Source organism: Lipomyces tetrasporus, assembly GCF_029532465.1.
Source record: "Lipomyces tetrasporus strain NRRL Y-64009 chromosome Unknown POJ06scaffold_9, whole genome shotgun sequence".
Lineage (NCBI taxonomy): Eukaryota > Fungi > Ascomycota > Lipomycetes > Lipomycetales > Lipomycetaceae > Lipomyces > Lipomyces tetrasporus.
Window position 1 is genome coordinate 648,435 of NW_026611604.1, and position 26,711 is coordinate 675,145.

General features: G+C 48.5%; 7 protein-coding genes across 7 annotated transcripts; 4 read left to right on the forward strand and 3 right to left on the reverse strand.

The window, feature by feature from the left end:
* The first annotated feature begins 1,006 nt into the window (after positions 1-1,006).
* POJ06DRAFT_148782 (P-loop containing nucleoside triphosphate hydrolase protein) lies at positions 1,007-5,758 on the forward strand. Its single transcript, XM_056184634.1, has 4 exons — positions 1,007-1,389; positions 1,441-3,870; positions 3,920-3,992; positions 4,041-5,758. The coding sequence occupies exons 1-4, from the start codon at positions 1,132-1,134 to the stop codon at positions 5,609-5,611; spliced, it is 4,332 nt and encodes a 1,443-aa protein (XP_056041751.1). The 5' UTR covers positions 1,007-1,131; the 3' UTR covers positions 5,612-5,758.
* A 126-nt stretch (positions 5,759-5,884) lies between these two features.
* Positions 5,885-9,834, reverse strand: POJ06DRAFT_148789 (uncharacterized protein). The gene is made up of 3 exons (XM_056184635.1): positions 8,883-9,834; positions 8,766-8,828; positions 5,885-8,717 (listed from the first exon to the last, which is right to left on the reverse strand). The coding sequence occupies exons 1-3, from the start codon at positions 9,685-9,687 to the stop codon at positions 5,905-5,907; spliced, it is 3,681 nt and encodes a 1,226-aa protein (XP_056041752.1). The 5' UTR covers positions 9,688-9,834; the 3' UTR covers positions 5,885-5,904.
* Positions 9,835-10,415: 581 nt separating this feature from the next.
* On the reverse strand, positions 10,416-11,926 carry POJ06DRAFT_200926 (major facilitator superfamily domain-containing protein; the record flags this gene model as incomplete). The annotated part of the gene is made up of 2 exons (XM_056185216.1): positions 10,416-11,724; positions 11,775-11,926. The coding sequence occupies 2 exons, from the start codon at positions 11,924-11,926 to the stop codon at positions 10,416-10,418; spliced, it is 1,461 nt and encodes a 486-aa protein (XP_056041753.1).
* Positions 11,927-13,874: 1,948 nt separating this feature from the next.
* POJ06DRAFT_282961 (Acetamidase/Formamidase) lies at positions 13,875-15,407 on the forward strand (the record flags this gene model as incomplete). The annotated part of the gene is made up of 4 exons (XM_056190076.1): positions 13,875-13,884; positions 14,026-14,120; positions 14,217-14,369; positions 14,424-15,407. The coding sequence occupies 4 exons, from the start codon at positions 13,875-13,877 to the stop codon at positions 15,405-15,407; spliced, it is 1,242 nt and encodes a 413-aa protein (XP_056041754.1).
* Positions 15,408-17,139: 1,732 nt separating this feature from the next.
* On the reverse strand, positions 17,140-18,137 carry POJ06DRAFT_259113 (zinc-binding loop region of homing endonuclease-domain-containing protein). The gene is made up of 2 exons (XM_056188333.1): positions 17,715-18,137; positions 17,140-17,667 (listed from the first exon to the last, which is right to left on the reverse strand). Exons 1-2 carry the CDS (start codon positions 18,023-18,025, stop codon positions 17,415-17,417), a joined length of 564 nt encoding a protein of 187 aa, XP_056041755.1. The 5' UTR covers positions 18,026-18,137; the 3' UTR covers positions 17,140-17,414.
* A 1,468-nt stretch (positions 18,138-19,605) lies between these two features.
* POJ06DRAFT_200753 (Lon protease C-terminal proteolytic domain-containing protein) lies at positions 19,606-22,445 on the forward strand (the record flags this gene model as incomplete). The annotated part of the gene is made up of 2 exons (XM_056185208.1): positions 19,606-20,056; positions 20,101-22,445. 2 exons carry the CDS (start codon positions 19,606-19,608, stop codon positions 22,443-22,445), a joined length of 2,796 nt encoding a protein of 931 aa, XP_056041756.1.
* A 1,761-nt stretch (positions 22,446-24,206) lies between these two features.
* On the forward strand, positions 24,207-25,824 carry POJ06DRAFT_148919 (uncharacterized protein). Its single transcript, XM_056184636.1, has 2 exons — positions 24,207-24,798; positions 24,857-25,824. Exons 1-2 carry the CDS (start codon positions 24,666-24,668, stop codon positions 25,696-25,698), a joined length of 975 nt encoding a protein of 324 aa, XP_056041757.1. The 5' UTR covers positions 24,207-24,665; the 3' UTR covers positions 25,699-25,824.
* Positions 25,825-26,711: the final 887 nt, after the last annotated feature.

Sequence of the window (26,711 nt, forward strand, 5' to 3'; positions counted from 1 at the left end):
TTGTTTTTCGCCAGATTAGATCGTAAGAAGCAACAACCGAATGCATGAATCGCCTTGTTAAGAGATTATCAAGATTCAACAACACTCAAGGCTTGGTTTGAATAGTCAAAGTTATGGTAAAGGGTTCCGGGCAGATCGCTCTTTCTCGCTCTTTTTGCTGGGATCGGCGTGGTGGACGCTGCTATAATGTTGGGCGGCCACGGAAGACGGAGATATGGCAACGCGTTAAGACAAAGATCGGATCACTAACCTCTTCGGGACTGGCGCGCACATTGTGCTTTTGCTCGTGACGCTGATCGCAGGAGATGCCGGGAACCGAGCTGCAGGCGCTGGCGCATCTGACAAACCGCGGAACTTTAAATGCGGACTGGGCCGAATTGCTGACCGACGTAACATTCGCATGCCAGAGATAGAAATCTATTAATCTCTAATCTTTGCATGTATTGCTTGCGGAATAGGCATTCCAATTAGCGGCAATCTTTGTCCGGATACACTGGGGCTAGAGTACCTCCCGAGCTAGGGTTTAACTTGGATTCTCGGGCGCCCAGTACCGAAATTAGCTGAAGTATGTTATTGTTAAATCCGTCTTGGGAATTCTCTATAAACGGCTTAGTGGTGCACCTTAATCAATCAGCCCTGTCAAAAGATAAGTTTGTACGCAAATATTGCAGTTTCGGGAGCGTGACGCAGCGGATTTACCGAAGAGCACCTGCACTATTGTTCCACAGTGAAATAACGCCCGGCGTTACGCTATTTCGGTGCTGGTATCACAATTCAGTAGGGTACCTCGGCGTTTTGCTACAGTGGACAGGGCACGTCGGAGTCGGCGCTGTTTACCGCCGGTATCTGTACATGAGTGTCCAAGCCAATGTCATCTCCACAGAATCGTACACCTGTCAGGACGACACATTATGTCCAATATTCTACGACCGGCTCGTGAATGGGTCAGAGACTGAGCAGAGCAAAGGTAATAAATCCGAGATCGAACTAGTCATTGCCACTCAGCCTTGTGAGTCAGGACGACGCATTATCAACACCTATCTATATATCCCGACCATCTGCTGCATTTCTTGCAGCTATCACCTCGGAATATAGAACCCAGCCTGTTAGTTTGTCTGCTCTACCAGCACAATGGCTGTCGACGACAAAAGCATTGGCAAGCTGAATGGCACGGTCTCGGACTCAACGTCTTCCGAAGGGGACAGCTCGAGCGCGGCTGTCCAACTTGCACCAAAGAATCGTCATCCTGTAGTAAAGGTCCTGCGTTTCCTGAACCCCTTTGCGGTTAATGATCCTCCTCCTGTTCCCGATGTTCCTAAGATGACGCCTGAGGCGAGAGCCAACTTTCTATCCAAGTTGTATTTTTGGTGGATGAACGATTTGATGAAGGTATGCCACACACATATGACCGTGCAAAATCGCGCTAATATCTCGGTACAGACAGGTTACGCCCGTCCACTGGAAGAGAACGATGTTCCGCTTGTTGAACCTAACCGAACAGCAAAAGTCATGACGGAGAAGTTTTTGGCCAATCTCGAGAAGCACAAGCAGAAGGGCCATAAGAAGAACTTGGTTGTGCGGGCAATTAACGACACGTTCTTCTTCGATATCTGGTACGCGTTTTTCTGCCGCTGCTGCGTCGATGGGCTCCAGATGTCGACGCCTCAGCTCAGTCGCCGTATTATCTATTATGTCGCCGATGCGTACATGGGAAGGCCCGCGCATGTGGGATATGGTATTGGCCTGGTCATCGGACTCACTGCGATGATCGTTGTGTCCAGTATCTTACAGCAGCAGTATTTCTACTCGGCCTCACGAGTGGGCTCTCATGCCCGCACGACGCTGATTAACGCGCTATATCGCAAATCGCTTGTCTTGTCCAACAAGGCACGTCTCGAGTATACAAATGGCAAGATCACAAACTTGATGTCGACAGACACTTACCGAGTCGAATTTGCGGCTATGTTCTTTCACTTTTTAACCGACTCGCCAATTCCGGTTGTACTCTGCATCGTCTTCCTTTTAGTCAACATCGGCTACCCTTCGCTCTGCGGTATCGCCATGCTGATAATTGCGGCGCCCATCCTGGGTCGCGTCACCCGAATCATTGCCAGTCGTCGCGTCCGCTCGACAGTCTTCACCGATCAGCGTATCCGCCTCATGCAAGAACTCCTAACCTCGATGCGCATCATCAAGTTCTTTGCGTGGGAACCCGCATACCTCGACCGTCTTGCCAAAATTCGGTTTTCGGAAATCAAACTCGTCCGCTTCCTCCTCATTCTCCGCTCCGGTCTGTTTGCAGTCAGCATGACCGTCCCCATATTTGCGTCCATGCTAGCCTTTGTCGTGCTTTCGGTGACCGGCCATGCGTTAGATCCCGCCAAAGTCTTCGCATCGTTGTCGCTCTTCAACATGCTGCGTATGCCGTTAATGGTTATTCCTGTCGGCTTGAGTACGGCTACAGACGCGTATGTTGCATTGCAGCGGATCGAGAAGATGTTACTGGAGGAGGAAATCACCGGCATTGTCACTGCTGACGAGACGCTTGACCATGCGATCGAGGTAATTAATGCATCGTTTGAATGGGACGAGGATCCAGAGTCGTACCGTAAGCGCCTGGAAGAGGAGAAGATGAATGCGGGAAAAAAGCCGCAGTTTGGAGCGCGTCCTGGATTTGGACCTGGGGGTCGTGGCCCCCGTGGGCAGAAGAAGAAGAAGGATAGAAAGTTTCTGTCGTTCTTGTCGAGACGATCGAAACCGAAGGCAGATCCTATGAAGGAAAAGGATGAAAAGGAAAACCAGCTGAGCCGGATCATCTCCGTTGAAAGCGCTCATGCGATTGGAGTCGACGCCTCTCCAGAAGCCGAACTCGCGAACATCGATGCCGTGGAGGAGGACGATGCTGATGACGACGTTCAGTTCACCGGATTGCACAACCTCAATTTCACCATCAAAAAGGGCGAATTGATTGTTATTGCTGGATTTATTGGCTCCGGAAAAACGTCGCTGTTAGCGTCCTTGGTTGGTGAGATGAAGCAGACTGGTGGCACGGTCAGTCTCGGTGGAAAAGTTGCCTATTGCCCGCAGCCGTGGATCATGAACGCGACCCTACGCGACAATATCTTGTTCGGTCAGGAATTCGATCCTGAGAGATACAACAAAATCATCGCGGACTGCGCTCTGGAGCACGACATTAGCGTCTTACCAGCTGGTGACATGACTGAAATTGGCGAGCGAGGAATTAACATTTCTGGAGGTCAGAAATCCCGCATTTCACTGGCTCGTGCCGCTTATTTTGATGCCGACATTGTTATCTTGGATGATGTCTTGTCGGCTGTGGATCCACACGTCGGTCGGCATCTGGTTGATAACTGCATTTGCGGACTTCTCGACGGCAAAACACGTCTCCTGGCTACTCATCAGCTACATATTCTTCCGCGTGCTGATCGCATCATATTTATGGACGGCAAGGGAGGACTTACGATTGGTACCTATGATGAACTGATGACGTCATGTCCCAAGTTCGCGCAACTGACAAAATTCGGCTCCTCTCAACAGACCGAAAAATCTGAGGACCAAGAGGTAGAAGAGGAGGAAGCTATTATAAAAGAAAAGCCAGGCGTTCCCGCACGCGCACCTGGTATTGCTGGAGGAGGAAAACTAATGAAAGCCGAAGAACGTCAAACGGACTCAGTTTCACTGAAGGTTTACAAGGCGTATTACGCGGCGGCGGGTGGAAAGTATCTGTCATGGGGTATTGCACCATTGATCGTATTGATGGCAGGATGTGTTACGGGACTGCAAATCGTCACAAATTTGTGGCTGTCGTTTTGGACGGCGGATCGCTTTCATGAGTCGAAGGGATTCTATGTATGTATGAGGGTCTGTAATCATGCACTAGCGGTCCTAACATGTGTAGATTGGATTATACGTCTGCATTGGTTTATTGAGCGCGATTGGATTCTTCATGCTTGGATGGGCGACCACATGGGGTAGGTATTCTTGGTAATATCTGCAAAACTTAAGCTAACTGAATGTAGCCGGATCTCAAGCCTCAGTAACCATGAATCTCGCTGCGACGAACAAAGTGATGCGGGCTCCCATGGCATTTTTCGATACGAATCCCATCGGTCGAATCATTAACCGTTTCTCAAACGACGTCGAATCCATGGATAACACTCTCACAGATGCGAATCGCATGTTCCTCATTGGCATAACCGGCATTATTGGCATTCTAGTGCTGATCATCGCCTATTTGTACTGGTTCGCGGTTGCTCTTGTGCCGCTACTAATTCTTTACTGCTATGCCACAGCTTATTATCGCGCGTCCGCCGTTGAGATCAAGCGTTTGGATTCTAATGCGCGGTCCACAGTATTTTCTCACTTTTCCGAGACTCTGACAGGTTTGACATCCGTCCGCGCGTACAATGAACAAGAGAAATTTGTCAACCGCATGGAGACGCAGCTCGACTATATGAATCGTTTTTCATATGTCATCCTTGGAAACCAACGTTGGCTATCAGTCCGCCTCGAATCTGTCGCCGTTACACTCGTGTTCGTGACTGGTATTCTGGCTGTTGTCGCGCGATTCGACGTATCGCCGTCATCAATCGGTCTCGTGCTGTCTTACTGCACGACGCTGTCGCTTCAGATGGCGATGGTTATCAAGCAGCTTGCTGACGTCGAGAATCATATGAATGCCGCTGAGCGAGTGCACTACTATATCACTGAGCTACCGTCTGAAGCACCATACGAAATTCCGGAAGCAAAGCCGCGGCCGACTTGGCCTGAGAAGGGTGCTATCGAGATGCAAAACGTGTTTCTCAAATACCGTCCCGAATTGCCGTATGTTCTTAAAGGAATCAATCTATCTATAAAAGGCGGCGAGAAAGTCGGTATTTGTGGTCGGACTGGCGCTGGAAAGTCTTCGATCATGGCAGCGCTGTATCGCCTTTCTGAGATCTCGGAGGGAAAGTTTTTGATCGACGGCGTCGATATTTCGTCGATTGGACTGCACGACTTGCGGACCAAGCTTGCTATTATCCCTCAGGACCCAGTGCTTTTCAAGGGCACAATTCGTTCCAACTTGGACCCATTTAACTCGTACACGGATTCACAGCTTTGGGACGCACTACGTCGTTCCGGACTTCTCAATGACACATCGGTATCAGTGACGTCTTCAGAGGTTGACATCGCAACGGAGAAAGAACATAGCAAGCCACAAGGAGTAGGCAAATTCCACCTAGATTCGACGGTCGATGATGAAGGTCTCAACTTCTCGCTTGGTGAGCGGCAGTTACTTGCCCTGGCCCGTGCGCTTGTACGGCAGTTCCAGATTTTAGTCCTCGATGAGGCGACGTCCTCAGTGGACTACCAGACCGACGCACAAATCCAGCAAGTCATCGTCCGGGAATTCAACCATTGCACTATTCTTTGCATCGCGCACCGATTGAAAACAATTATTAATTATGATAAGATTTTGGTGTTAGATTCTGGTACGGTTGCCGAATTCGACACCCCTTGGAATTTGTTTCAGAAGGAAGATTCGATATTTAGAAGCCTATGCGAGAAATCGAGCATTAGCGACGGAGACTTTGTTCGCAAGGAGTGATTAGGAAATTACATATGGCGTTTACATTTGCGTGTATTATGTGGGTTTTAATATTTAGATGCATAGTGTGGTAATGTGAGCAGAGATTTAATTGTATGAGTACACTTTTCAAATTTGCAGGGACGGTTAAAAACTTACAAGGAAGGCTTAAAATGACTGTCCATGCTGCGATAGCTTTAGCAGCTGTCGTCACACTCACACCGCGCACAAAAAACAAAGAACAGAGAAATATATTCTGTCAATCAGAAAATTAAATGAAATTAAATCATTAGTAGCAATGTCAAAGCCTCCACTTACTTCCTCCAAGCCATCCACTTCATCGACAGGGCAATGATGAATACGGGCACAATGCTAATAACTTCGCTAACACCCGCCCACGCAGGTCCGATCCTGACTCTCACAAAAGCGCCTGCTACGATCAACACAGCGAATAAATTGTACACGCAAGCCCACGCCACACCGACTATCACACGATGATTAATTCGCTTCGAGAGATCCAAGAGCTTGATTACGCCTGATACTTCGTTATTGAGAACGCAAGCGTCGGCAGCGGCTAAAGTTATGCCTTCCTTTGTCATGCTGAGGCCGATATCCGCTTGTGCGAGAGCAATGGCGTCATTGGCCCCGTCGCCGCAGAAAAGGACTTTCGATCCATCCGATTTGAGGGCCTCGATGTATTCGTTCTTGCCTTCGGGTGACATTTCAGCTGCATAGTGAGAAATGTCAAGGTCACGACAAAGCCTTTCAACAGCCGGACGCGTGTCGCCGGATAACATATGAACAGTCATTCCGCGAGAACGTAGAGCGTCCAAGACCGGTCGACAGTCTTCACGCAAAGTTGACGTGAGTCCCATTATAGTCAAGATAGGACCGTTCTGGACTCCGACGCAAAAAAGCGTCAAACCAGAATTATGGAGCCGAGCGACACGGGAATCGGTACGCGGGAGACCTAGGAACGATGGCTTGCCGCACAAGATCGTGACAGACTCGCCATTCTCGGGTTTGTAGGTCGTCGCCATGCCCGAGCCAACAACGTTCTCTATTTCGCCAACAGTCGCCATGGTATCTCCAAACTTCCTCAAGTAAGTCGACACGGCACGCGAGATAGGATGCCGATTCTCATGGACAATAGCGCGGATGATGTCTCGGAGTGGATATTGGGTCTCCTCGTTGAAGAAGCAATACTGAACACTCAATTGATCGGTGGTCAACGTTCCGGTCTTGTCAAACACGACATGCTTAACCTTGCTAGCAACAGCCGTTGGATTCGCAGACTTGAGCAGTACACCATAAGAATGTCGTCCTTCAGCAACACCCATTGATAAGACCAGTGGGGTGACGAGAACCATGGCACATGGACACGACACGGCCAGCGTTCCAATGGCGTATGTAATAGCGACAGAAATGGCAGTACCAGCCTTTTGGTGACGAACTTGAGTGCCCACCAACGTCCATATTATAAACACGACGCACGTAACACCAATCATAACCGGGATTAAATATTTAGCGACCAGTTCGACAATATCGCTGGATCGCGTGCGGAAGGAAGTCACGGAATTGACGAGAAGCTTGATATTCGATACCGAGTTCTCTGGGACCAGACGAGTAGCACGAAAAACTACGGAGCCCGATACGAGATTCGCACCAGCAAGAACTTCCTGACCCTGTTTTTTGAGAATCGGAATTGATTCACCATTGATGTGGGACTCCTCAAACTCTCCTCGTCCTGACACGATAATTCCGTCTGTAGCGGCCTGATTGCCGGCATCCAAAACAACACGATCTCCATACTGAAGAAGCGATGCAGGCGTCATTTCATTCTCATATTGCTGAAGCCTTACCGTTGTCGGCTGGAAACCATCGAACTTCACTTGCTCAGCAGCAGCTCGACGAATCAATGCAGTTACCAGTTTGCCAAAAAGAACGAACGTGAGCAACAGAGAAGATGTCTCGTATATCTCCTCTTCGTCCAAAAGTATCCCATGACGGTGGAGAGCAAAAACGATGAGCGAGTACAAGTAAGCAATAGAAGTAGACAACGCGACGAGACAATCCGAGTCGAGATCGTAGCCATGAGCAATTGTGTAATAAACCAAGATGTATATCTTCCTCCCACAGGCAAGCTGAATAATAGTAGCCAATACAAGGCAAACTATTGCACGCATCAAATCCATTGATTTATTGAACGACCCCCAAGATAGCACCAATATAGGGATCGTAAGTACCAATGCAACTAGAAAGGAGCTACAGAGCTGCTTTGTCTCATTGTCGATGGTCAGGCCAAAGATCTTTCTAGTTGCTGTTTCAACAGAATAACTTGCAGGCACAATATCGCTAATTTCAAGCCCCAGAGTCGTCATTCTCTCTCTGGCACCGCATGTAGCTGGGTCGTACTCAACTTTCCAGCTATCATTCGATAACATCTCGACACCGTCAGCGGCGCAGACCTTCCGAGAGATAAAATAGAATGCATCACGATCGGTATAGAGGACGGACGTCTTAAACCCTGTCATGCGTTCTAACACGGCACAGATCTGCTTCGGCGATGTTATAGTAGGATAGTATTCGATCTGAGCTTTTTCGAACAAGAAACTGACCGTCGAACTAGTGACTCCGACAACCTTATCAAGAGAATGAGTTACTTTCTTCTCGCAGGAGGAACAAGTCATACCCTTGACGGATATCGAGACCTGTTCAGGAACCAGCGCACGCTCCGGATCGTCATGACGACCGAAGTAACGGCTCGACGAAAGATGCGAAGCCTCTGTCTTCATATGGTGCTGACCTTTGCCGTGCTTGTGATTTTTGGAACGATGACGACTACCCCCATGTTGCTCCGAATGGGCTTGTTGAGCACTGCCGTGACGGTGCCAATGCAGTCGGCTCAACTTGTGATGCTGGGGTGATGGGGCCGTCGTGGTAACTGAGCGAGGATACAGAAACGAATAGTGCTGCCCGGTCGCGAGACCACTATTTTCTCTGCAACAGGATGCAGACATCTCTAGATGCTCCATAACGGTGCAAATACAGCGCCAAAGAGTCTCGCGTTTGTCCACAACGAAGGAAGAGTAATGCTTAGCAACGGACTCATGGCTAGGACAAATAGCTTCGATTGTCAGAACAGCATATAACTTTATAGTAAATGTGAGCCTACCGCCAGTATCCATATGGCATTCCTTCTCGCAAAGTGCTTGCGCGAGGCGGTCGACACATTGTTCTACCATAATTAGCGTCGATCATGGTAGTACAGGAAAGATAAAAACAACCTTACCGTCACAGGAGCAGTTGTCTTTCTTCTTACCCCTGGTGGGTCTAAATCTCAATACCTTATGCTTAACTGGAGCATCCATCTCGGGAAGGCAACAGCTCACCAACTTCTCAGTATCGCTAGGACTGCATAGGGATTGATCATCGTCATCGGAACCGCAGCACTTAATAGGCACACTTGAATGCTGGATTTGATCCGTCTCATCAACGGGACATGGAGCTACGTCGTTTCGGTAGGCATGACGCTTCTCATCCGGTCCTTTGCAACAAGCGCCTTCACCTTCACAGACGTCATCCTGTCGTTCCTGGCAGCACTCGCCGTCGGCCCGGCGTTTGTCGCCAGAATCAGAACATCGGTCTCTCTTGTCGCCGCAGCAATCCCCGTCATCACAACTGGCATCTCCGCAGCCTTCACAGTCGTCATTCTGACCTTCCTTGCAACACTTGTCATCCTTGCAGCTTTCGTTGCGAGGATCATAACATCCGTCTTTCTTACCGACGTCACATTCCTCGCCACCACAGCAAGGACCGCCGCAGCGTTCGCAATCCTCGTCCTGAACTTTCTTGAAGCAATCGTCGTCACCTTCGCAGCATCTATCGTCAGAACCACATGAGTCATTGTTCTCCTCGCTACACGCGACACGACGGCATGGACGGCTGCACCCTTCGTCTCGAGTATGGATGTCGCCTTGCTGATCGCTATGGGCAAAATGACTGTCACCTAAAAATGCGCTGCAGGATCCTTGGATTTCGTGAAGTGTCGAACATCCTCCCTGGTCTGTTTCGTAGAATTCCTTCTCTGGATCCATATTGCCGCACGTGTGAGATTGGCGACGAGTAGGAATTTGCTCGACTCGAATTCAGGGCTCCCACTTAACCAAAATCGTATTAGAAGATGTTGGCGACAAGGAACCGTGTAACAATCTGTTGCGATCCAAACTTAAGATCACTGTCTAACTCGCACGTATGCAGGGCGATCCCTGCGGCTCTAGATCTTCATGACAGGAAATGCGCCAAATTCAGGAACTCGCCCCATAACCGTACGGACCTCCCGACAAGAAAGTAGTTACGTTCGTAGCAGTTATCGCAAAACGTATCATCTGATAACGCCGTGCATGATTCCCGCACTATTGCCTGAGTAATTTCGACTACGATTAAGATAAGGGCAATCATATCGACCTTGCGTTCCCTAACCTCATGAGCGTCAAATCCAAGGCTGGGAGCGGCGGTCATACTGCAGAAGATTAGAAGCGTATATTTGACCCTAGTTTGTCCGAATAATATCGTTCTGGTCGGGCTGCCACATTCTATGGCAGCGAATGCATTCTTCAGTGCGCCGGTCAATTTGCCAGTTCATAACCTGAAAGATGCATTATGCCAATATCATAATCGACAAACTGTCTAAAACACAAATAACTCCAAAGTGCGTCTATGTAAACCTACGTCATACATGTGTCCTTTCCACTCGTCCATGTCACCACCATTTACCCATATCCGTCGACTATGCCGAATATCCAAACAAGCAATGCACACACTCTTACAAAAACCATCTAAATCCAGGATGCGCCGGTCCCTCACTCAACGCCATCGTAGCAACTTGTCCTCGAACCCAGCTGTTTTGCTTCTTCTCTCGTCGGACATTATCAAGCCGCATCCACATGCCCATGACAGTACTGACAATGGCTCCTACTGCGCCAAAGCCGGCAGTAACGGTTAAGGCAAGGACGTACTGTGGCTTATCTTGTTCGCGGAAAACATTCGCTGAAACGAGACCCATGAGATTCGCCAGTGGGACGCCAACGCCTGTTAAGGCCGCTCGTTGACTCTCCGAAGGAATGTTGTTTGAGAACCAAGTGGAAAGAAGAACAGACGGTGCAGCAGTTCCTGCAGTCATGAGAAAACAGGCCAAGTATGCTTCATGGACATGAGTAGCGACGTCTGCGATGAACAGATAAGTGACGAAACCAATAACTGGTAACACAAAACCAATCGCAATAAATAGAGACCTTAGTCTGTATCTATCGGATGCAAAGGCAAGAATGAGAAGTGCCACGGCACCCGTGGCATTGGGTGCGACGGTGTAGAGATTTGTCTTAACTGTTGAGAATCCCAACCGTTCGACAATCTGGGGCAGAAACAGCGATACTGACTGAAGAGGAACGCCGAGGCAGACCTCCAGGACCAACCAGCACCAGGAGATTGGATGCCTAAAGACATTCAAAGCCTCACTAATATTGAGCGGCTCATTGACAACCGCAGACGAGTCACTCTGAATACGAATAAATGCCAGCGAGCGCTCTTCTGCGGTCAAAAATCGGGCACATGACACATCGCGCGGGAGCAAGAACGCAGCACCAATAGCCGCAAACATTGTACATATTCCTTCAATGATAAACAACCATCTCCATCCAGCAAGCCGAGAATTCTGGATCTGGAAGACGCCAAAAGACAATAGGCCGGAGAATGCAGAAGCCACATTTGACGCAGCATAAAACACTGCTAAACGTCGTGCTAGTTCACCTCGGCGATAGAAAGTTGTCAAGTAGTAGATCACAAGTGGGAAAAATGCAGACTCGAACATGCCAAGAAACCATCGAACAACCATTAAGCTAGCCCAAGTTTGGCAGGCTGAAGACGCGAGCGACATGGAGCCAAACCCAAGCATTAGAGCCGGTAGTACGCGTGTGACTCCATATCGTTTTCCTAGGAGAGTAAGTGGCAATGCGAAGAGCACGTATGGCACATAGAATATCGACAAAAGAAGATTGTATTGGTTGCCTGTGAAGCCGAGGTCCACGTCGATCCCGTCTGTTTTGGCATTTCCAAGATTACTCTTGTCCAATGAGCTGAATTCGTTAGGCTCAGTAAATAATACTAGTGAATCGTTGATACTCACTTGAACAGGTACATGATGCTGAGCGCGGGCAGCAATCGCCAGTCGAGCTTCCGACATATGGATCTCTCCAACTCAGGGTCTATATCAATTGCCGTCGCGACTAGATCCTCGTCAGCGAGCACGCTCTGCTCAAGCAGGGCAGCAGCATCCATGCCATCCCACGACCTCCGCTTCAGCATCGCGTCACAACTGCTTGCAGACGATATTGAATTGGAGTCATCGGACGTGTCTCGACTGTCCAGCAACGGAGCCGTCTCCCTGATGCTGCAGTCCATGAGGTATTTGGTCGAATAGGCCAAACGCTGTTCTCATGCACTATATCACTGCTAGGAAAATACAGTAGCTGGCGCTCAAGACAGAGCAGTAAACCGAAGGAGAGTAGTGATGATTACGACCAGTACTTCAATCTCTAGCCGGCGGCGGGCGATGGCGCCGCTGTGCTATCTGCCACAGTGTTAAGCTCTATCCCCTGGATAACTTTAAACTTTAGCCCTTCCTGAGTCGCGACTGCGCAGGAGGGTACGGGTTGTATGGTTTCTATGATAGCTTTCTAGAAGCGATGTCTGCTTCGGGCGAGAGCGTGCTTTGAGTGCCAATCCAAGGTGGCATCCGATCTCCGGCGTTGTCAAAACGTTGGGTATGGTGCCGTCTAATACAAGGGAACAGGATATTGCAGTACCAGAGTCAGGATACTTATTAACTTTCAAAGTTATGCAATCCATTTCAAGGGACGTTGAGATCGGCTGAGACGTCCGTAAACAGCATGAGATTGAGAAGCTTCAAATACTCTCTGTTTTCGTCGCTGCCCGCGGAAGTCGTCACATCAATAGTAAGCTATATTGATGAGTATGACGATCTTCTTGCGCTATCTCTAACATGCAAGCGCGCAATATTGTATTATGATGAGGAAGACATTTACAAGATGAAAGTTTATCAGTTCTTACGATCTAAGAAAATGGGGTTTTATGCGGAATACAAGGATCGACTGAACGTGACGACATGGAAGGAAGGATATGGGAACTTAATCCGAAACATGCAGTCATACGAGATTATCTCATTTTGCATGCCGTTCGAAACAGGCGGTAACTCTCTTGTTGCGTCCCTTAATTAGTATATGACTCCAATACTGCGTTCAGTATGGTGTTATGGCAATAATGATTAACTTGGCTCATCTTCAGTGGCGATAATGGCATTGTGTAGATTTTTGGGTGAATATGGTAAGATGGATTTATATGTTGGCTCACTACTATTCCGTAATTGATCGTTGATTTGAAATACAGAATACTACTCAATTGTCAAATCTATACCGATAAAGCCACAGTTAGGTATTGCTACTCTGGGTGTCTGACTGTGCATAATCAATATTCTCCTGGTCGGTTGCTTGTGTAAGAGATAGGAAGAGAAACTGATAGGCATCATGGTATTATTGTACATATCGCACTCACCGTCCTAATGGCATGTATTCCCGAAGTGTGAGAAGGTCGCACGTTCGTATGTAATCCTTACACGATTTGAATGATATTCAGCGGCCAGGCACCGCTGATGAGATATCGATAGCCTGAGCCAGACGCGTTATTAAAACACGGCTAAGTATAATTCTATTCGTAAAAGTTTTATGGCCAACAGGTGACCGGAAATTGTGATCAGCCTGACGTCATCAGCTTTTCTTCCAACCGTTCTATCATACGCTGTACTTACGATGGGTATCTGGCCCAATGGAAAACGCGGTTTAGAGAAGGGGGCCTAATCTATATACGTTACCTTTTCGCCTGATTGTCATCCTAGATACGCACCGTTGCAGCGTCCACATCAAATAATGGAGACTCCTGTTCTTACCCGCCTTATCTTATGTGCCCAATGTCAGTCCGACCTGACGAGATGGAGACCCATCGGAGCCAGATAAGAAGTCTGCCTTATCTCCCGTAACTGCACTACGCATTCGCCGGAAAAACACCTTGGGTTGGAATTTTCCGGACCCGGTCAAGAAGTCGTCTCGCGTATCGTCTTGCGTATTCCCCGCTTGAACCTGCAACTCTGGTTTAATTCGGATTCACTCAGTGCCTCAATTGAGTCAATTTGTAATTATTTACACCGATAGCGATGGCAAAAGGTAATTAGCACACTGCTTAGTTGCACCGGCGGCGAGAGACGATGGCGGAAATGCAGATTGCGACTGAGAGAATGTTGACCTTATCCAATTAAGTAACAAGTTCAGATGGACAATTGCTAATGATATCTCGTTGCTTCATAGATCCTATCCCTACCGTAATTAAGGTCGACCTTAAGAAGCCTTACCACGAGCAGCCCGGTCTCCACACTCGCTGGCACCCGGAAATTCCTTTTTACGTATGTGTTTGCATTTATTTGCTTTCATTCAAGTCAATAACCCTCCAATTGACATCGCATTGGTCACCAAATGAATTCTAATATATCGCAATACAGTGCAAGGTCAAGCCTGGTGAGGTATTCAAGGTCGAGTGCTTCGACTCTTCCGGTGGTCAGGTCTTCAACACCGATGATGCGGACGATATCAAGAATGTCAATCCCATGGGTATTCACTGCCTGAGTGGTCCAATTGAGGTCGAAGGTGCCGAGGTATTGTCCAATTAATATTAATCCTTTACAGAATACTCCTGCTGACAGACTTAGCCCGGTGACCTCCTCATCATGGAGATCCAGGATGTTCAGCCTTTCCCAGACGAGCCGTGGGGTTACACCGCCATCATGGATCCCGCCAAGTCTAGCGCATTTTTGGGTGATATTTACCCTAACATGCAAAAAGCTATCTGGGATTTTAACGGTATCTTCGCCTCGTCCCGCCACATTCCCCACGTCAAGTTCCCCGGCTTCATTCACCCCGGTATCATTGGCACACTCCCTTCGTATGAGATGATGAATATATGGAAGGAGCGCGAGTCCAAGCTTGTTGACTTCCATGCCTCCATCAATACTCCTCATACTGTTGCTGCTCTCCCCAATCCTGAGGGTGCCTACGCGGGTCAAGCTGTTTCTGCTGAGCTCGCCAAGAAGATTGCCGAGGAAGGTGTCCGGACAGTTCCTCCTCGTGAGCACGGTGGTAACATTGACATTAAGAACTTGTCCCGCGGTGCAAAGGCTTATCTTCCCGTGTACGTTAAGGGTGCTGGTTTCTCAGTCGGTGATATTCACTTCTCTGAAGGTGATGGCGAGATCTCGTTCTGCGGAGCCATTGAAATGCATGGTATCATTACCCTTAAGCTTGGACTTATTAAGAATGGTATGAAGGACCTTTCAATATACAACCCAGTTTTCCTGCCTGGTCCTGTGGAGGCACACTACGGTCCTTCTCGCTACCTTACGTTCCAGGGTATCTCCGTGGACGAGAGCGGCAAACAGCACTTTCTTGACGCCAAGGTAGCCTTCCGACAGGCTGTCCTTAACGCCATTGAGTATCTCAAGAAGTTCGGCTACACTGGGGAGCAGGCTTACCTCCTACTGTCTGCTGCGCCCGTTGAGACCCATATCTCCTCCATCGTTGACATTCCCAACAGTTGCGTCAGCTATTCGATCCCAGCTGATATTTTCGACTTCGACATCATGCCAAAGGAGGGCGGCCCCACACCCCAAGGAGATATGGGTGCGACGGCAAAGTGATAAATTATTTTTCTTGAGATGTACATTATTCTCGTAAAGTGATAAATTATTTTTCTTGAGATGTACATTATTCTCGTCGTAGGGCTTGGTGATACATAACAGTGGCATATACGAATAAACGTTTATTTACTCCTGCCATATATCCGAAATTATGAGGCAAAATAAAGTTTATTCGGGACTAAACTGAATGCAGCACAAGAGACGCGCAAATAGAAATTATTTCTTTGCCTCGAACCTACGATGAATCGCCCTTTTTCGGCCTATTACAGCGGCAGCACCAGCAACACCGTCAGCTATATTGCTACTAGTTATGGACAACCGTGATACCGTTACTTTAGACAACAAACCTAGAGAATATCCTTGTACGGAGCCTGGCTGCACGAAGGTGTTTGCCCGAAATTATCTTCGTTTAAATCATTTTAAACGACACCAGAATTGGAAATCACTAAATCCAGTAAATGACCTCTCACTGGATCCAGCCGATCATCCTCTTAAGCAGGTTCCCAAACAATTGTGGATTACCTCCATCGAACGACTTATGCAAGGGCATACGAGCAGACACGGCAAGTCCACTCTACCAGCTGTCATTGCACCGAATGGATGCCATCTTCCGCGTATCGTACCTGAGAAATCAGGATATATTAACATCAAACCAGTTGTTGTTGTTTTCGGGAGAGCCCGTAAGGACGAGCCGAAGAAAAAAGCACCTGTTACGCAGAAAGCCCATCGCGTGGCCTGCTATCTTACGAAGTTGTAACTATTATTCGTCTCTAGCCTGTGATTCATCCTCTAACTGCCCTCAGTGAGGATGACGTATACAACTTGCTCTATCGAGGTTACGAGGCATCGCATTTGTGTCATCAACCGGGCTGTATCAACCCTGATCACCTGGTTGTTGAAGCCGGCAAGGCTAACCAAAGTCGGAAGATATGCTCGGCCAAAGTCGATGTGAAGATGTCAGTCGACGGTCTAGACTACATCTTAAAAGCCGAGGGATGCCCCCATTCACCGCGGTGCATTATTAGACTGGAAAGTCGCGCCGCGATTGAATTGCTGACAGATGGTTAGGCGACGATACTTGCTCTAGCTGATTTTCTTTCGCTACTTTGCTGTTTGTTGCTCTTGCTGCTTTGCTGTTGTCGACTACGCCTGATATCTTCTGATATATTCATTCGATGGACTGTATCTATTCTTGCTTATTATTAAAATGTTTTTAGTGCAGTGTGTGACGTAATATGATCCATACTAGCTATATAATAATACATATTACCATGTATGAATACGGCCGTGATACGATATGGTATGAGTTTACACGAACCCTATGGCGTGATATGATATGGCATTTGTGATACAATAGTACTAATAATCCGGTAATGTTGTATTTGATGGGGCTCCGAGAATAGACCGAAGAACGGCGCTGGCCGAACAAAAAGGTATTTCTTTAATTTCTTTAGCTAACGAATCGAGCCAGCCTCTTGTCTGGGAAGATGACAACGAGCCCAACTTGAGGCTGATGGTGTTGGAAGAAGTGGCACTTACAGCCCCAAAGGTAGTTTCGTAACATCCAGCATTAGACGAACGATCACATACCTTCGCAGTGAAGCAGGTCCATGGGGTCCTTTCCGTGGATTGTCTGCGTATAGTAATGTATGTAAACTTTGTTGCCACTCTCTGGCCGATCTTGTAGCGGCCGATCTTTTATTTGGTCCTGGGTTCAGATATATATTAGATTGCACAGCAATATAACTCCACTACGACCCACCAAAGCCGTAACTAACTGGGAAATTGCAAATTGTTGACTGGCACGCCAACAAGAAATAAAGTTTAGCGTATCGTTAGGGCTGGGGTACAATAAAATGAACCTAATCTGAACTAGCAGACCCAGGTGACTGTCGTAACTAGTATCATAACATGAACGCTGCAAGCCCAAGTAAAGCAAATATCAAGTCAACCGCACATTTCGGCACCGACACTTTCTGTTGCGCCCAATCGCATATTAACATGAGTCTATAATTCGATGGCCGCGCGATCTTCGAGTCTAATGATGCACGGCGGGGAATGCGGGCATTCTTCCGCTTTTAGAAAGTAGTCTCGACCGTTAACTGACGTCTTAACATTGACTTTGACCGAGCACATCTTACGACTCAGATTAACCTGCTGTGTTTCAACGACCAAATGATCTGGATTGATGCAGTTTGTTTGATGACACAAGTGGGACGCTTGGTAGCCTCCGTAGAGTAAATTATGGACATCAACCTCACTGGCAGCTGTTAGAGAACGAGTCATTGGTTCGAGACGAATAGTTACCTCTTTGCCAGGTAGCACACCACGCGATGCGCAGACTGAGGACGGGGCTTTTCTTTTGGCACGGCAGTAACTGGTGCGATATGAATGTATCCGTCGTCACGAAGTGACCTCTGTGCTAGATGGCATCCATTCGCTGTAATCACAGCCGGAGGAAAATATATGCCGTTTGTGTTCGTGTATCCATACTTAAGTCTTTCAATAGTGGCAATCCATCTATCTTTGTCAACTAGCTTAAGAGGATGATCGAATGACGCGAACCCTTTTTCGGATCCATTCGTTGAATTTGAACTTGTTCCTGTAATCTGGTCCATTAGATTTAGTGTAGTAGGAGAAAGAGTGCTGCAGGCGAGGTAGACGAGCTTTTCGAAGCAATTTGAAGTGAATTCAAGTGATTGATTGGGTAGACTCCACTGGCCCTGTTTACGAACCGGCAGTGTCGTACATATACCGCTAGACGCTGCAGCGTTGTACAGATCATTCGTACATCCCGCCTAATTATGAGTTTATGCACAAAATTTACTATCCGTGGCTTGCGGATTAAGAATGTATATGCGGCAATGTCGCATAATGAAATATTTCAGCTAAGTTAATCTAACAATGCGCATTGTCGTGGCAAACTGGCAATATGAATTATTAACGTTCGACCGTATTCCCCACCTCGAAGTAAGCTGCTGCAGGTTTCGGTTATGAGATATGCGTGCGATGCTTCAAGCGTGTATCATGTGTAACATCGGCTATCCCAATACATTTTGAATAATATAATCGATGTCGTAGTCATCATTCCGTGAGGTTTACCCTAAGTACATTTTGAGCGACTGTAGTCATACAACTCAGTTGATGTGTTCACATTGGACAGCACCAAAACCGCGATTTACACTGTCAATAACTTAACTAGGATTAATACAAAACAATCTGCTCTACTGAGTGTAAATTGGAGGGACAGCGGGTCAAAAAAATTACGCTTGATCCCTACCCAAGCTGAGATCACGCTGCTCACACTGTGATTCGTGTGACTCAGGTGCTTACTGAGCCTTGGAAAGACCCTTGCCCATGCGGGCATTGCTAACCGCCTTCAGCAGCCTCGCATCGCCGTCTCACACGACATCGAATTCGTCGTCATTCCAACCGCTGGATCGCCATTGAGTTCCTACTTACGTTGATTCTTTCGTGCTTGTAGCACAAAGGATCCGTTATCATTTTTCACAGTTGCACGGTAAACTGGCGTGCTTGCTTTGTACATAGTTCTGCTTTCTCTTTCCGCCACTTCTAGAGGTACCTAATCCCAACTGCCCAGGAACGTTAGTCACCGCATAGAACCATGATTCGTGCACTACCGCGAGCGGCTGCTCTCGCGCGCGCGAGACCGGCACTGGTTTTGTCTCCAGCATCACAATACATGTTATCTACCCTCCGCACACGACGTGCGGTCCTTCCGGTGTCGTATCGCCGCGCATTCTCCCAAACGGCCGGTCTACGGAGCACCGGGAAGTCCGATGACGATGACGATAGTCACAATAATGCGAAACCAGATGAGAAAGACAGCGTGAAGGAAGACGTATCCGAATCTACTGAGTCCGAGGCTCAGGCTAAGGACGAGGATGCAGTCGAATCAAGGTCTGATGACAAATCGGCTGACGACGCCAACTCTGGCAAGGAGACCAAGACCGCCCGAAAGCGAGGTCCACGGAGGTCGCAACAAACGGAATCAAACACGGAATCAAACGATGCCACTGAGGGTGAGGCCGCAGCAAAGGAAGCCGAGAGTGGACGTGGTGCCAAGGAGGAGTCCAAACCTAGAGAGTCCAAGGTGTCGGCATCATCATCGTCCTCACCATTTTCCGGCGGTTCGAGGAAGAACGTGCCTGACTTTTCTAGTCCAGCTCCCAATGGCATGTCAAAGATTGGAAATGGCGTTCCGGATGAAATCCCGGAGTTAATGGCGCTCCCAATCGTGTCGCGGCCGTTGTTCCCCGGTTTCTACAAGGCGGTTGTGTTGCACGATGAACGTCATATTGAGGCCGTTAAGGAGCTAGTAAAGCGTGGCCATCCGTACGTCGGTGTTTTTCTAAATAGGGAGCTGAGCCCGAAGACGGAAGCAATCATGCATGAAGATGAGATCTATCACACGGGCGTGTTGGCGCAGATCACGAGTATATTTCCACAGAGCGATATCAAGGACACGAATCAAAGAGAGGGATTGACTATTGTCTTGTATCCCCACCGGAGGATTCAGGTTGAGAAGGTTGTTATTGCGAAGGATGAGGTTGACCAGTCGATTCCTGGCACAGATTCTGTCGCTTCTAGCGATGTTACTAGTTTCGACGTTGTTCAAGAAGGTGAGCGTTAATTTATTATGAAGAATATAACGATATGGCTAACAGACCAGATACGCCCGAAGAAGCGCCAATGGCGTTTTTGCGCAACAAAGTCACTATGGTGCATGTCGTTAACCGGCCCGACGATCCAGTAGACAAGAATGAGCCTACCATTCGTGCAGTCGTGTCCGAGATAGTTAGCTTACTCAAGGAGATCTCAGCGATGAACCCGCTCTTTCGGGACCAGATCACTGCTTTCACGTTGTCCCTCGCGTCGGGCAATGTGTTTGACGAACCGGTCCGGCTTTCGGATTTCGCTGCTGCCGTTTCTGCTGGAGACAGTGGAGAACTTCAGGAGCTTATCGACACCCCAGATATTGGTGAACGGCTGAAGAAGGGTTTTGTTCTTTTGAAGAAGGAGCTGATGAACGCTAAGCTTCAAGCTAAGATCAACAAGGATGTTGAAAGCAAGCTTCAGAAGCGACAGCGCGAGTACTATCTCATGGAACAGATGCGTGGTATTCGTCGCGAGCTTGGTCTTGAGTCAGATGGCAAGGACAAGGTGGTTGAGAAGTTTAAGGAGCGCGCCGAAAAGCTCAGTATGCCTGTTGCAGCGCAGCGCGTGTTCGACGAGGAACTGAACAAGCTCATGAATCTTGAGCCGTCAGCGTCGGAGTTCAATGTTACGCGGAATTATCTTGACTGGATCACGCAGATTCCATGGGGTCTAAAATCTACAGAAAACTACTCGATCAAACATGCGACCGACGTTCTCGAGAACGATCACTACGGCCTGAAAGATGTCAAAGATCGCATCTTGGAATTTATTGCGGTTGGCAAGCTGCGGGGTAATGTGGACGGCAAGATTCTTTGCTTCGTTGGGCCCCCTGGTGTGGGCAAGACATCTATCGGGAAGTCTATCGCTCGTGCTCTCGACCGACAGTTTCAGCGGTTCAGCGTCGGTGGGTTGACTGACGTCGCCGAGATCAAGGGCCACAGGCGAACGTACGTTGGTGCTCTTCCTGGACGAATTATCCAGTCCTTGAAGAAGTGCCAGACCGAAAATCCGTTGATTCTTATTGACGAGGTCGACAAGATCGGACGAGGACACCAGGGAGATCCTGCTTCCGCGCTGCTGGAATTGTTGGATCCGGAGCAGAACCACAGTTTCTTGGATCATTATATGGATATTCCAGTCGACTTGTCGAAGGTGCTGTTTGTTTGCACTGCAAACATGACGGACACTATTCCAAGGCCGTTACTTGATCGTATGGAGGTTATCCAGGTTTCGGGATATATTGCCGAGGAGAAGAAGGCTATTGCGAGCAAGTACCTTGCTCCACAGGCACGGGAACAATCCGGCTTGAAGGATGTGGATATCAACCTCACGCCTGAGGCTGTCGACGTTTTGATCAAAAGCTACTGCGCTGAAAGTGGGGTGCGAAACTTGAAGCAGCAGATCGAGAAGGTATACCGGAAGGCGGCGTTCGAGATCGTCAAGGATTTGAAGGAAGATTCTGATGGTAAAGAAAAGAACATGTCGACGGAAGAGGATAAAGCGAACGCAGATTCGCCCGAGAAATCGTCTAGTGAAGTTGTGCACGCGCCGTACAAGGTGCCAGACACAGTTCACGTCAATGTGAACCCTGACAATCTCCACAATTACGTTGGTCCGCCAATCTACGTGTTTGACAAGCTTTATGACACCGAGCCGCCAGTCGGAGTCGTGACCGGCCTGGCCTGGACTGCGCTGGGCGGCGACGTAATGATGATTGAATCTGTGCTCGAAGCGCCGCTGTCATCGTCTGCGACAGCTAGTTTCAAGCGAACAGGTATGCTCGGCGACGTGTTGAAGGAGTCGACAGTGATTGCATACACATTCGCAAAGATGTACATGGCGTCGCACTTCCCGGAAAATAGGTTTTTCGACCACGCACGAGTTCACTTGCATTGTCCCGAAGGCGCCGTTCCCAAGGACGGCCCATCGGCGGGTGTTACGATCTCGACGTCTCTTCTGTCACTTGCCCTCAATCGGGTAATCGACCCGACTATCGCCATGACAGGAGAAATCACGGTAACCGGCCGGATCCGTCGGATCGGAGGTCTGAGGGAGAAATGCGTTGCTGCGAAGCGGGACGGAGCCAAGACTATATTCTTTCCCAAGGCGAACATGGCCGACTGGGAAGCGTTGCCAGATAATGTGCGTGAAGGGCTCGAGGGTGTCCCCTGTGTTTACTACGAGGAGATTTTCAACAGGTGCTTCAAGGACGTCACGCGGGAGGAGGGAAACAAGGTGTGGCTGCCAACGTTGGGCCACCCAAAGGAGGAGGATAAGAACGCGCCTTCAGGACCAGGATCTGGACTCGGGGACCTATTCCCGCCGCTCGGCGGCGGGGTGAACGAGATTCACGCGTGAAGGTTTATAGACAACAAGAAGCTTTGCTGTTCATTGGAAGCTAGTTAGCATGGAATCATTTCTGTCGTCAAAAATTGATGGTCAAGAGGGTTACATTTTATATTTGTGTTACATGTATTATGTACGTGGAACTGGCAATGTTCGTTTTGTTTAGTAAATTGGGCTTATATTGTATATCTTGTATATGTGGCATGTGTATATTTTTTTCTTTGTTTATTTTCTTCTTCTTGTATATGATCCACCCATTCTTTCTCTATTGTGCTTTACTTTGTATTAGTGCATTTAATTCCTAATATCTATATATCTAGATATATATATATATATATACTCATCATAGCGTTGTCGAAATATGCCCCCGATAGGTGTCTAGAATAGAAGCAATACATACGGGGTTTAATATCACGCCTTTGCCCGAATACGGGCGATCGCCATTAGATGAATTGGGGAGGAAAGAACGAGGGGGAGGCTGTTTGGGATCGCAACCGGTGCGGTGGATCGCAATAGGAATCAAAAGCCACGTAAGCTCGTACTCGGCATTCCGAGGAGAAAAATAAGTATTATTATCATCGGACAAGGACTGGCAACTGGGCCGCCTCATTTCGCGGTCGGATGTATGTGATGTGCCTTGCATGAAATGAAGCTGGGTAACCACAAGCGACGGCACAGCCTAGGGTACAGTTTGTAGGGTTAACAGAGACGCCAGCACGGCTATTGTGGGTTAGGGTGATACCAATTCAGTGGCGATGCCTTTCAGGTCATGTTGTAACCCTGTCTCTTCCAAAACATACGCGTACGGGTTGGACGTGATGACAGGTGTCTTCTTTAGTTGTAGCTAGATTTGGACCGGTTTCCGAGAAAGGCGCGTGTCGAGATTTGGATAAAATCATGGGCTCATTTTTGTTGCTGCCGGGAGCAAACGACAACTGACCCTTATTTTTCAGTCACAGTCGGGGGTGCGGGCGCGGGCGCGCCGGGCGGGAATAGCAAGATCCGAGGTCCGACGTTCTCCGCCTTAACGAGCGAAATACCCGAGGGATGACCCCAATTGGCAATTGGCGCGGCTAGGGTATGCCGCGTGCCGAGGATGAGTCAGCGGTGCTTGGGTCACTCGCGCGACAGAAATTTCGCTGACTCACACAATTTGTTCTCGTTGCCACGCGGGCGCTTTGTGGACGACCGGTCGGCGTTTACGGCACTTTCACTTGTCCGTCGGCCAAACTGTGGTCGTATTTTCCGACCGAGCGGGCTGCCAAAACGCTCTGCGGTTTAACAGCTATTAGTATACTACTGCAATTCAGACGCGACGCTAACTGCATGTGGACAGTCCGCATCCAGCCGAACGATCAAAGGGCAGATATTAACAGCGATCAATGCAACTGCACGTACCTTGTTAATGTAGTAAGGGCATCAATATTTGATCGTAATACGGAGGTACTAAACTTGTTTGGGAAGGCAATCGTTATAACGAACTGATTTTTCATCAATTTTTAGAATTACGGCACCAGATCTTATCGGTATCGCGAGGCTTGACTGTCTAACAATGCATTGTTGCTAACCATTAACCTATAAGTTTACTGATTAATAATCGTCAATAATTATGCACACTCTGAATTGAATATCGGCTGCGATATATAATGCATAACCAACATAATCCGGCAGTTTGTACTGGGACGGTCAATTAATTAGTTAGTTGCCTTCATTAATAGCGCCATGCTTCAACGATAATTAATAATGTGTGCACTGATCTGACAGGCGTGCGAATGGCGCAATAAACCACCAGGAGACCGCACTAAATACAGAAAACAATGCGACACTAGTCCCAATCTGGGTCTCGGGCAACGGTAATTTTCGCCACGGGTACCGGCAGCATATAGTCAAAACCGCGGGTAGGATAAGCTTTTTGTGCGAAGGGTTAGGTGACGGAAATACGACGGCGTACCTTTCGTCCGTCTCGCCGCACGGCTGAAATTATGCTTTTACCGCGCGCAGGACTGAGCCGCGCTGCAGGCTACGTAACCTCGCCGTCCCCTGCCCGCCACTTGAACTCTGGCCTGCAAAATGGATCTCCGTGGAACGTTTCGTCATTCTCGAAGCGAGTGGCCCCCCCCGAGATATTTATATCTCGCCGGCCAGCGCGTACCCCCCCGTGTCGCCGGATTCTCCCCGCAACTACCCGAAGATTCTTAATTCTTACAAACACTCTTGATTGCCTAAGCATCTATGGTCACGATGACCATCATGACTGCGTCTGACATCGACGAGATGACGCTCGAAGAGCGCAAGGAGTGGATGGATATCAAGGATCCGTTGCTTCGCCGGCGGATACAAAACAGAGTAGCTCAGCGTGCCAGACGTATGTGCTTGGATTCCTGGTTTCTAATCACCTGACAGTCTGCTAACTGCTGGCACAGGACGACGTCTTGCTAAAGATAAAGAGCACCATACAGCAGCAGGACCGACGAAGACATCAAGCTCCTCGTATTCGGCATCGCCGCGATCTAGTAGCGAGTCCAGTGCAAGCTCCAGTTCGAGCTCGCTCGCGAGCTCGAACTGTAGCGATAATGGGTCCGTAACCAGCGAGACCACGAGCCCAAGTGCTCTAGTCGATGTTGTTGACGGACCACTGTCTTCCTTCAGTCTTAATCCCGACCTGTTCCCGCGCTCCCAAGTTGTAGCCACGCCGCAGCAAATCCAGGCCGAGCACTACCAGCAAGAGCTACGCCGCCAGCAGCAAGTGGGAACGCAGCAGGTCCAAGACGAACAGCAGCAGACGCAGCAGGAGCAGCAGCAGCTCTCCCTTCCGACATCGCTCCTCCTGCCGTGCCTGGAAGTTGGTATGGCCATGTGCCAAAACATTACGCGGCTACCCCTCCCTCGTGACCTCCCCAGATACCAAGTGTTCGTCTTGCCGTCCACTTCAGATCAGAGTGCGATCCCGCCTTCGCTCTACCCGACGCAGCTGCAGGGCATCGTCCCGCACATCCAGTATGTCGACGCCATTCCGTTTCCGTCCCTCCGCGACAGTCTGCTCTTGCAAGTGCACTCGGGAGGGTTTGATGAAATCGAATTTTGCTCGGACTTGCTCAACAACGGGTTTCGCATCTGGGGAAGTGACCCAACCCAGCCCATGGCTTGGGAGGTGACGGAAGAATTTGCCAAAAAATGGCGATGGCTCATGGACGACTCCATTCTCGATATTGCAAAGTTCTGGTCTGGACAGCGCAAGCTTACGACAATCGAGGCGGCGGCGTGACGATAGTATATTTTATTGCGGCGAGTTTTTCTTTGTACATTTTTCTTAATTCACTTCAAATGGATCGGTTACTGGTAATGGGTTATTGGGATGGTGGAGTTATGTTTTATAGTTTGTGGTTATATGGTTTCGTTGGGTTCCGGTCTCTCCTGTATCATAGTCTAAAATCTCCAGATTCACAATTAATTACAAAAAATTAATTTCACATATTCGCTCGTGAGACTGAATTATATTCATGGTATTTTGAAAAGATGGCCTTCCGATTTGGGCACTATATATCAGCGTCGACATTTAAACCTTCTTCCCTGCATTTGATTGCAGCTGTAGGAACCATGATATCGAGGGAGCCAGAATTGTGTAAACCGCTGTTGCTAAAGTTTAAAAAATTCTCACGGATTTTTTTTTTTTTTGTCTGAAAAGCCAGTGTATTATACAAGCTATTTACACGCAAGTTCTGGCGAAAAACAAAGGAGCGAACGGAAAACGAGACGGATAAATATATATAAATAGAAAGCAAAGAAAGGAAGGAAAGAACGGAAAAAGGAAACCAAAGGCGACGACACCAGCTGCCGGCCAGGGCCCGTAGGCAAAGACACCGAACCAGCCAGCCCGCCAGCCGAGAGGACCATCCACGGCCGGAGGAGCGAGGACGGGCAGTAGAGAGAGGGATGGGGGCAACCGACCGGGGAAGCAGACCGGGCAGGTTAGCACCCAGCGCTAAAGATGTAGAAGCGTACAAATTGGTTTAAATTATGGGGCAGGTTGCACATTTGCCTGCGAACTGTTAAAAGGGTTTCTCGTGGCCGTGTGGTGCGGCTGCCAAGCGTTCTCTCGTCACGCCTACCAATTGCACACCGACCTCACAATTCAGAGATAGTATTGCAAATTGAGAAGAGTTTGAGAATATTATATTTTTAGTGGATGCGCACTAGGGACTTACATCCGTTGAAGGGCATTACACCGGCTAAACAACTTCCCGAAACTTGCAAACAGGAGTTACAAAACATCGCGGA